Here is an 11,789-nt window from a genome sequence, read left to right as displayed (position 1 = left end):
TTTTAAGTTTTTATAAAAGAAAGCTGTAATTCGATTTTAAAACCTGTAAGATTTACCTTGACTTTCCATTACTTTTTCGCTCCCCCTTTTTGTTTTTCATTTTCCCTTTTCTATTCGCTTTTTGAGGTGTGCGTTCTCCTATGGATGGTTCTAAAGGATGATTCATGTCAGCCGACCCCAAATCATTTTGGGATTAAGGCTCTGATGTTGTTGTTGTTATTGTAGTAATTAAATGACCATTTTATTATAAAGTAATTTTGAATTACTAGTCAATTTGTTAAATGTGATTTATTTAATTTGTAAATGATATTTAATTTGTTAAATATGCATTTTAAATTAAAACATGACATAAGACATGTCACATGTCACATGACATACAATTGTACAATTGACAAAAATAAAATGGACTCCATATTACTACATATAAACCGAAATTTGGTGGGCATTGTTAGAAGTTTTGTCTTTTTCCATTTGTCTTATTCATTTGTCTAATATGCTTGATAGTGGCATGACTATGGACAAAGGCTTACAGAATTTTTCTTGTGAAGACAAAAAGGAAAAAGAAAAATGGTCATAAGACCATAGAGGCCACCGGTTTTTAGAGAAAAAAATTGAGAGGTTTTCTCAATTTTATTCATTTTTCTTATGTTTTATGAAAAACAATACCTTCTCTCTCTTGTTCTTCATAAAATTCAATTTTATGAATCTAATTTGTATAAATCAAACACTAATAATACTAGTAGTAGTATATGAGTATTACTAACCGATTTTTAAGGTAAACCACATTACAAATATCTAGTACATGTTAGTTTGTGGGATTTTGGGATAGTCTTGGGTGCTACTTATTGGAGGACTTCTATTTTGAAGTCATTAATGTTCATCCATTATTGAAAAACTCAAGAACTAACAAGAAAGAGATCTTGTTGGTGCCCATAAATGACCGAAATTATAGATGGTGAGAAATCGATTTTCTTATCTCTTCTTATTTAATTTGCATGCATAAGATCTAAATTAATTTTATGACTAAATTAATTTGTAACATATAATAATATGTTGTATGATGAGATATATATTTTTAACAAGCGGTATCATGAGCCTTATGTTGTTTGCATGCAAATCGGTTATAGTTTTTCCGAGTTATACGATTAACATATAAAACTTATAAATTTGTGTTTATTATGATATATCACGAAATAAATTTTGCATGTTAAAGTTTCTGATCCTAAAATGTATTTAGGATATTTTGGTTAATTTATGGATTTTTTTATTGTTCATTTTATTTAATAATGGCATTAAAATGTGATTTTATGATAAAAATGTCATTTTCGGACTTAAATTAGCTAAACTTCGAATTTTCTAGTGGTTTTAGGATATGTTTTCACATATATTATTTTTAGATGACCTGTAAATTTTCATAATGTTTGGAGTTCTTATGCTCGAAATATGGATTTTTCATGATAAAATCGAATTTAAATGATAAAATAGGTTAATATGAGTAATATTTCGACTCTAGTCATATAAATTTAGTTTGTTGTCACATGAAATTTTACAAGATGTGTGTAAAATAATTGACTATAATGAAGTCTTTATGCATGATTTATGAATTTTTGATGAAAAATAACATAAATAGTGACTTTAATTAGTGAAAAATTGCTAAAACATACTTCATGACTAAGGAAAAACGTCACATGTTGCATTTTATCACCTATTTCAGATCTAAAAGTGAAAAGTTAATAAAATATTTTTCTCATATTTTTATGGTAATAATTGATAAATATGATAAACCGCAACATTGTTTTTCTCGATAAATTTCAAAAAATTTAACCTAAATTTTTGAACATTATGAGTGTCATGATATTTTTTCCAGAATATTGATGAGTTTAAATATCAAATTTTGAATTTATTTGAAATTTTTATGATTTATTTGAAGTTTATGGCATTATATTGTAATTTTAAGTCCTTTTATGAACAATATTAAGAAATATAAGTTAATTATTGTCAAATGTTAGTGGAGACTAATTTTGAGCCTAAGTTGGTTAGGGTAATTAACTTGTACATAAATATGAATTTATGTAGTTATAGTGATTATAAAGGGTTAAATCATGCAAATCCGTAAAAACCGATTAATATACGATATTGGCTTCTTAAAGGCGATTTAGCATAAAATTGGGCATGTTCTTACATATTATAATGCTGTATTTTTTTTATGATTGTCATAATTTTATTTTATGTAATTTTTGAATTATGTAATTTTACTTAATATGGCCTTAGTTTTTAATTGATATTGCCCGAAATGTATGGGAATATCGATTCGGCTGTAATTTATTATGATCTCGTATCACCGTTTTGTAATTTAATAGATTTATTTTATTTTAATTACAAATGTGTAATAGGAAATTATGTAATTTGTTATGTAATTTATTTATTCCGGAGATCCTTGAAGACGGTGCCACTGAAGATGGCGATCCATTAAATACGGTGTTACCTTGAAATGCGTGCCAAGACCGAAGTTCAAGGGACCAATGGAGTTGGTTTCCGAATTTGTAAAATAGTTTATTAGATTTACTATTTTAGGAAGGCAATACTAGGACTTTATATTTATGCTTTGCATTTTATTTATATGTTGCATGCATCGCTAAATCGCCATAACTAAAACATGCATTATCATTTTTTATCGAGTTTATTGACCGTGTCAATTAGAATTATCGTAGTTCACCGCTTTAGTTCACTTAAAACGTGATAGATAATAAATTGACATGACCTCTCGCTAAATAAACAATTGAGACTTAGCCTTACCAAAAAGTAGAAACCATGAAAACCTATTTCATGAGGGAGTGCACTCGGCCACACCGGGGTACAAACCTTGTTACGTAGGGGAAGTGGGTGATAAATTTCTATCCACCGAATTTATGTTAATAAAGGGTATTTCGGCACACCGTGCCCTAAGTTGCTATGAGTTTGGATCATGGACACATTTATTCGAAATTTGGGTTAAACTCAACGAAAGTATTCACGACTATTTCCGGATTTGTTTCGGGCTAAAGATAAATATTAATGTAATTTTATCGACCAAGAGTTCTAAAAGTAGAATCGATTAAAGAGTTAATCCACCGAGTTATATTAATAAAGGGTATTTCGGCACACCGTGCCCCAAGTTAATATGAATTTGGATCTTGCAATCATTTATCATAGTTGGGTAGAGGTCACTATGTAAATGCTTTACTTGTTATTTACAAGTATTAATAAAACGATAAATGTTAAGTTTTCCACTATTCCGTTATCATATTGTTCTATTTCTTTACCACAATTCATATACGATATCATTTCGATTTTGATTCAAATCTCCATTAAAACATCGTAACTAAAAACAAATTTAATTTTTCTTCTAAAAACCTCGTATTATCCATTGTAAGGATCTCTTGTGAAGAGTATAGATAAAAGTTATTCGTGATCAAAAGGGTTTTTGATTCTTGACTAACATATCTACTTACAATGAATTGTTTCTCATATGCTTAATTGAGTTAAGTACTTTGAAACGTTACATCATTTTGGTAACTAGATTTGTTTGAAATTAAAATTGACCAAAATACCGCAACCACTTCAATGAAAGTTTTAGGACTAAACAAATGAATTGAAGAGTAGTCTTCACGAAATTCATTTTTGCTTCTCTAAGCAAAGACTCATTGAATTGAGTGGGAGCATTCTCTTAAACCGTTAAGAAAAGGACGAAGTTCAAAGAAGTAAAATTAGAATGGAATTGATACAAGGTAATGTTAAAAGTAAAGTTATTGAGAATAGCGATACTAAACCTATCAATCCCAACCAATATAGTTTCCATTGTCTTAATTGTTACACGCTAGAAAGGAAACTACCCCAAATTATTGAAGAATCAATAAGTTAGTTGTGGGACATCTAATGGGACCTTCTTCTTTAAATGTTTATTTCATTGACATAAATTTTGCTAGTACTACTTCGTCAATATTAGAAACCGGTGGTGGTTTTCATCGTTGTATTTGATACATAGGATGATTAGAATATGACTACTAGCAACAATGAAGACGAGAGATAGAGTCATTATGTACTAAATCTAGTTTTTTGGGTTTGGAGTTGTATTTAATTGTGACTGTTAAGTACATAAACTCTAAATAAGAATATAATCTTGTTAAGATACAAAAGAGGTTTCACTTTTGTAACCCTATACACCATGATTTGATGTATGACTAGCCCATTATCAAGGTGATTATATTCTAAACCAAACTAGAATGATATATCATGAAAATGATGCAAGACTCTTTTTGGTAACCCAAGATTGAACCTTAGATTCTGGAATGATGAACGCAAAGAGTTATCGAGTACTCTTGAAACCATTAGATCTTATGGTATATGCGTATCTTGTATTCAAAACAAGATATCTCGTGCCTTTTGGTTGAAAAGGAGATCGAGGTTGTAAATCATTGATCCAAAATAGGTTGATCATTTTTTTTACCAACGATTTAAGTTGACGTTAATATGTTCTCTTAATAAGGTAAATAGACAAATCTTTGAAGATGTTCAAAGAGTTCAAAGAATCACGATTTAGTCGTGATGGGATTATCAAAGGGAAGACTTTGATATAAGCCAAAGGAAATGTGATATAGTATCACAAATTAATCTCTCTTAGCACGCATTATGGGATAATGTGTGGTTGGATAAGAAATCAAACGCTATTCGATATGGTTTGGACTTCAATCAAGTTACTTTGAGTTACTTGATCCTTTTGGGGATTTTATCATTTTGTCTAAATTATTTTTCCACTAAATCTAAAACGAATCATATGAGATATGAAATGGTAGGGTACCATGTTTGTAAGTTTTTCAAAAGAAACAAATGCTCATTTTTCTTACTATAATCACGAGTACAACGGGTTTGCGGCTCGTGAAGCTGTCTTTCTAGAATACAAGTTTATTTCTAGAAGACAGAGTGGGAGAAATTATTCAAAGAGTCACAAAGAATGTTATGTCGCAAGAAACTGGTCTTTCTTGGCTACATGAGACGTTTTGTGTAAGACGTTGTTTCTTCAAAACCTAGGAGGTTAAAGTCATCACTTGTTGAAGACGATGAATTAGTGTTACTTTTAGAAAGTAAAGAGCTTGCAACTTACAAAGAAATTGTTTGATTCAAGTTGATTACTTCTGGAAAGTAATGAACATTTGACTTACATGAGAGTGTTTAAGTCACAAATCAATACAAGGCTTAGAGCCATGAAAATCCAAAATTAATTCCAAGTGAATTATTAGATATCAAAGCTTGATTGGTTGCAAAGGGTTTTGCACTATTTGAAATGCTTAAGTCTATTTGGATCTTCTTAGGGATTGTGTTTCATTATGATGATATACATATAGCAAGTGAATCTAAAACCCAGTTCTTCAATTAGAAGGAATGTATTCAATACATGCCTTGAGTTTTGTAGATTCTTGCAATCCTGAGATAATGTGCAACTTAAGAAAGGGTCTTGAGTAGGACATCAATGAGTTGGAATCAATGATTTGATCATGGTATAAAACTTTTCTCGATAAGTCGAGAAGTTGTGTTTATACATGGAGTTTAGTGGGAGTTACGGAAATTTTAATTAGTCTTATATGTGGATGACATATTGATCATTGGGAATGATTTGACACTTATGGAGTATTATAATACATCTTTAATATCTGGATTTATGGAGATAAATCCACATGATATTAGCATCAAATAAGAAGTCTTATGTTGATAAGATTCATGATTAGTTCAATCGAGTTAAACATATTTGATTGATTCCATTTGTTTCCGCTGCCGAATCAATTAAATAGGAAATGATGTATAACACTTCATATACTTTGAGTATGATGAATTGTTACAAGTCGAATTTAAGTAATAATTACCAAGTAAGCCATAAAGATTACCCTTAAGTGCTTGCAAAAGCATTAAGGATGTAATGCAAATTGTCTTTGATGCAATTTTGTGTAAGGGTGTTACACAAATGACAATTAACAATTGAGATTGCGCATGGTTTCCGACAAAACCATAATCAAAACACATTAGGATGGTTAAGATACCATTGTGGCTATTTTATTTAAGAAATAGATTTTCAAGCAATGGCTGGAAATTCGTCCCCTATTCAATCTTCTGTTCCTCAATCTAATAATAATCAAAATAATAATAATTATCAAATTAATAACTCACAAACAACTAGTTATAGTTCTAATATGAATACAAATATTAATAAATCTACTGTTACTCCGGATAATACTGCGATGAATCGAGATGCTGAAATTGCGAGTGTTCAACAAGCGGTTGCTGCGCTGCTCCATGGTCAGACTATAGTAACTCCAGAACCTGTACTTGTAGAAGATGTTGATGAGGAGGAAAGTGAATGGCAGGAGGTCTCACCTAAGCGTACGGAAAAACAACGAGAACCAACTGTAGAGAGGATTCCTGCGAAAGGTACATCTTTAAAACTTACTCTTGAAGATGTCAAGGAGGAAATTGACTATTGGTCTCTAGCTGTTTATGGGTATATTATGGGGGCACATCCGCCATGGGAAGTTCTGGAGGGCTATCTTAGGCGTATATGGCAGAATTATGAAATATCTAAGATATCCTTCTTGCCTAATGGTTTATTTGTTTCTGAGATTTGCTAAGCTAGAGCACCAGAAGTTAGTCTTGGCCTAAGGCATGTTTCTCTTTGATGGGAAACCTATTATTCTTCGTCCATGGGAACCTAATGTTAAGATTACTAAGGTGTCAGTGAAAACTGTTCCGATTTGGGTTAAATTTGCTGGTGTGGACTTGAAATTCTGGGGTAAGAAGTGTCTGGAGAAACTTGCTTCTCTAATTGAGAAGTTTATTAGGATTGATGATGTTACCTTGGATAAAACTCTTCTGGGCTATGCAAAGATTCTGGTTGAAGTGGACATTGACCTGCATTTCCCTGATAAGATCATGTTTGAAGATGAAACTGGGCAGTCTGTCACTGTACTTGTTGAATATGACTGGCTTCCAATCACTTGCCAAAAATGCAAGGGGATTGGTCATCAAACTGTCAAGCGCAGGGGTAGGAGCAGGTTTGTTAAGAAGCCTGCAGTGGCCAAAAAAGTACCAGTTCATGTTCAAGTGTTGAAGAAAAAAGATAACCCAGTGTTACAGCTTGATCCTAAGGAATATCCAATCTTACCTAATCCAGCTGGTGTTATTGGGGATAAAAGGAAAAAGGGGATTCAGTTAGAAGAAAGAATTAATAACATTTCAGGACTGTTTACTCCAGCAAATACTCTTATGCCTCTGCTGTCTAGTTATACTCATGCAAGGATCATTAATAGAGTGACTAGGCATGAGTCCAGGTTGCCAGGGGTTAAGGAAGGTGAGCTGACTTTGGACTTCACTTCTATAATTGTTCCTGAGTCTGAACTGGTTGATAAGGGGGGGAGGGGGGGGGGATGGCCTCTTCATCCCATGACTAAATTAGGAGTTTGGAATGTGAGGGGCCTCAATAGTGACACCAAGAAAAGAGACATCAAATGGTTTTTGTATCAGTCTGAGGTTGTCTTATTTGGGCTCCTTGAGACCAGGGTCAAACCTGGCTCTCTAAATAAAGTAGCTGCAAATGTCTGTAATGGGTGGTCCTTTCTTACTAATCATAGTTGTCACTCTGGGGGCAGAATTTGGGTCCTTTGGCAGAGTCAAATAATTAGTGTAACTGTAGTTGATATGGGTGCTCAGTTTATTCATCTTAAGGTTAATGATCTTAGAGATAGTAAAACCTTCTATGCTACTTATGTTTATGGTTTTAATAAAATTGAGGAGAGGGTGTCTTTATGGGATGCCTTCCTTAGTTGGAATGTTAGGGAACCTTGGATAGTTTTGGGGGACTTCAACAATGTTATGTTTGCTAATGAGAGAATTGGCCTTGCTGTTAAGGATAGTGAAATGATTCCTTTTCAGAATACTATGGCAGCTTGTGATTTACAGGATATTAAAACCACTGGAGCATTCTTCGCTTGAACTAACAAACAACCTAGTGACACTAGAGTGTTTAGTAGAATTGACAGGGTTTTAGTGAATGATAGTTGGTTACATGTTTGGCCTGATTATTATGCCCACTTTGCTCTTGAAGGAAGCTTTGACCATTGCTCTTGTATTGTTGAGGGGTCTTCTAATTCCCTGGTTAGGAGGAAACCTTTTAAATTTTTCAATATATGGAGTAAAGTTGCTGACTTCCAATCTGTGGTTGCTCAAGGATGGAATGTATATTATGTTTGATCACCTATGTTTAGACTGGTCCAGAAACTCAAGTCTCTGAAACCTTTGCTTAAAGAGTTGAATAGAAGCCTGTTCTCAGACATTGAGAGGAATGCTGAGATTGCCTATAAATTTTTGTAGGACTGTCAACAAAAGTTACATCTGGATCCTGGTAACACACATTTAATGGATATGGAGTATCAAGCTAGAGAGAGCTACCTTATGCTGTCCATTGCTAAAGAAGATTTTTTAAGGCAAAAAGCAAAAGTGAATTGGGCAAAGGATGGAGATGTCAATTTTGCCATGTTTCATAAAGCCATTAAGCATAGGCAAATTCAAAATAAGGTATTTCTCATTGAGGATACTGAGGGGCAGTCCTGTAAGACTCCTGATGATATCTTACAGGCTTTTGTGAAGTACTATGAGCAACTCCTTGGGTCTAGTTCCCCTACCTCTCCTTTTTATCCACATGTTGTTGAACAAGGGGTGAGGGTTACTGAGACTGATTGGGAGGATTTATGTCAGGGCCCTACTGATGAGGAAATCAAAACCTTGATATTTTATATACCTGATGATAAGAGCCCTGGTCCAGATGGCTATTCTAGCTGTTTTTTTAAGAAAAGCTAGGACACTGTTGGGGCTGATGTGTGTAAGGCAGTCAAAGATTTTTTCAGTTCTAGACAGCTGCTTAAACAATTAAATTGTACTAATCTGGTTCTTATTCCAAAGGTTGATAATCCTATGACTGTTAAGGACTTCAGGCCTATTGCCTGTTGCAATCTCATCTACAAGATTATCTCAAAGGTCCTCTGTGCCAGGCTGACTAAGGTTCTTCCTTATCTGGTTAACCCTTGTCAATCTGCTTTTATCAAGGACAGGAGTATTATGGGGAATATCTTAATTAGCCAAGACCTAGTTCGTATGTATACCAAGAAGCATGCCTCTCCTAGGTGCTTGATGAAAATAGACCTGAGGAAGGCCTATGATTCTATTGAATGGCACTTTGTCAGGCAGATGCTCACTAGTCTCCACTTCCCTCCAAAATTTATTGCTTGGATAATGGTTTGCATCACTTCTACTTCTTATTCCATTGTTCTTAATGGCCAAACTCATGGTTTCTTTAAGGGTAAAAGAGGACTTAGACAAGGTGATCCCCTCTCACCCCTCCTTTTTACACTTTGTATGGAGTATTTAAGCAGGCTTATTCATGTGGTTAGTGCCTTACCTGGTTTCAAATTTTACCCTTTTTGCAAAGGCTTACCGTTGACCAACCTTATGTTTGCTGATGACCTCCTCCTCTTCTGTAGAGGAGACATACCTTCTGTGGTTGCTATTACTGAGGTTTTTAAATGTTTTTCTGATGCCTCTGGTTTACACATTAATACTGATAAGACTGATATTATTATGAATGGGATTCCTTCTGATATTGAGGAGGCTATCATGAGGCACACTGGTTTTAAAAAAGGATCCCTACCTTTCAAGTATTTGGGGGTCCAAATTTCTCAAAAAATATTGTCCAAGATAGACTGTAATGTTCTTGCTGACAAGATGCTGTCTAGAATTAGAGGCCGGAACAAAAAGAAAATCTCCTACTCTGGGAGATTAATTTTAGTCAAGTCTGTTTTGGAAACAATTCACAATTATTGGTCCCAGATTTTTGTCTTGCCTACTGGGGCTATGGACAGAATAAAAGCTCTCTGTCGAAATTTCTTATGGGAAGGCAATGAAAGTTATACAAAGGCTCCTCTAGTTGCTTGGTCTGTCCTATGTCAAAAGAAAGAGTGTGGGGGTTTAGGCCTAGTTGACACACACCTATGGAACCTAGTTGCTGTTGGTAAACTGGTTTGGTGGATAGCTGTAAAGAAAGATCACCTCTGGATTAGGTGGGTTGATAAGATTTATATCAAGGATACTTCCTGGTTTGATTACCAACCTTCTCAATCTAGTTCGTGGGCTTGGAGGAAGATTTGTGAGATTAAAGATAGATTTAGAGATGCTTATTTACAAGGAAAATGGCTGGAAACTGATGATGTGTATACAATCTCTAAAGGTTATGAGTGGCTTACTTATCAATCTCAACAAAAGGTTATGTGGCAAAGGTTGTTTGGAACAGGTTTAATACTCCAAGGCACTGCTTCATCTTGTGGCTTTTATAGAGGCAAAGACTTTTAACCTTGGATAGATTGCAGAAAATGGGGGTGGCTACCTCTGGAGTGTGCTTTGTGTGCAGCAGGGGGGCTGAGAGCCATCAGCGTCTCTTCCAAGACTGTGAGTATGCAAAAAAATGCTACCAGCTCCTCTTCTCTTGGTTAAAGACTACACTGACAGGTGATGTTTCTGCTGAGAAGATGCTAAGACTGAGGAATCTCTCTGGTTTTCAGAGACTTGTGGTTAGCTCTTTGATTGTAGCTGTTCAGTATGGGATTTGGCATGTGCGGAATGTTTGTAGAGTGGACAAGTATTTGGTGCATCCAGAAACACTCTTACAGAGGGTCAGGAAAGAAGCTAAGCTGCGTATAATGGCAATAGCATTGGGTCAAGTCCGTAAAATTGATAGTGACTGGTGCAACAGTCTGGGTCTGATGTAATTCTTTGTTTTTTATTATGACTGTAGGATGTTTAGTGTCTACTTTGCTTTCTAGTGGTTGTTTGGCATAGTCTTTTCGCCTAAGGATTTATGCAGGAAAATGGTTGTAATGGTGACTTTTGAGATCCCTTTTAGGATGATTATAATACTACTTACATTTCCACCAAAAAAAAAGAAATAGATTTTCTAGAATCGTTCTAGGCAATAAAGAACAATGAGAAATATTTACAACGGAAATTGAGTACACTTGCAATCATGAGATGTGCAAGAAGGATGAGTCCCGCACACTGTGAAAACAGTGGGAGTTATTCTAAGGCTAGAGGGCCTATGTCTTGATTAGATCTCGACACGTACTCAGAAAGTTTTGTAATACAAATGTATACATTACAAAGGAAAACGAGTATGTAGTAAGGTTGAGTGAGGTACAAGAAGTTGATAAAAGCTACTAACCAAAGCCTTCTCATAGGCTTAACATGATGAGTCATGTCATTTCAATTGAATTGAGATGAACAACTACATTCAAGATCAAACTGGATAATAGAATATGAAGTAGTAATCAAGTATTGACTACTCATGTGATAATCACATTTATCGATCGAGTTTTTAAATCAGAAAACTCCTTTTATACTTTGTTATATCCAAACGGGTTGTAGAGACAATATTGAACCCCGTTAAAGTGAACCCGGATTAACATTGTATTTGCCCATAGTCACTTGTATGAGGTGACGTCTCGAAGTGACTAGAGTGTGATGCGATTGATGGCAAGTTCAAGTGCCATAGAGTCATGTGAGATGACTAGTCGATCACATAGGCAGACTGTTAGGAACACTTTGTCGGGCAGTGACCGCTTTTAGAGTTCTGGCAATTTATAAAGCCTGGTCGTGGCGAGAGCTACTATAGTATTCTAATGAGTCGATTCTTTTGACTAAAGAATGTTCGCCTAAGATGG

At 34.5% G+C, this 11,789-nt stretch overlaps 1 protein-coding gene across 1 annotated transcript; it reads left to right on the top strand.

Annotated features, from left to right (window-relative positions):
- The first annotated feature begins 6,690 nt into the window (after window positions 1-6,690).
- LOC141631389 (uncharacterized) lies at window positions 6,691-8,016 on the top strand. Its single transcript, XM_074444067.1, has one exon. The coding sequence runs from the start codon at window positions 6,691-6,693 to the stop codon at window positions 8,014-8,016; it is 1,326 nt and encodes a 441-aa protein (XP_074300168.1).
- Window positions 8,017-11,789: the final 3,773 nt, after the last annotated feature.

Source organism: Silene latifolia, chromosome Y (genome assembly GCF_048544455.1).
Source record: "Silene latifolia isolate original U9 population chromosome Y, ASM4854445v1, whole genome shotgun sequence".
Classification (NCBI taxonomy): domain Eukaryota; kingdom Viridiplantae; phylum Streptophyta; class Magnoliopsida; order Caryophyllales; family Caryophyllaceae; genus Silene; species Silene latifolia.
Note: the sequence above shows the minus strand (reverse complement) of the source record. Positions and strands in the feature narration are given on the sequence as shown.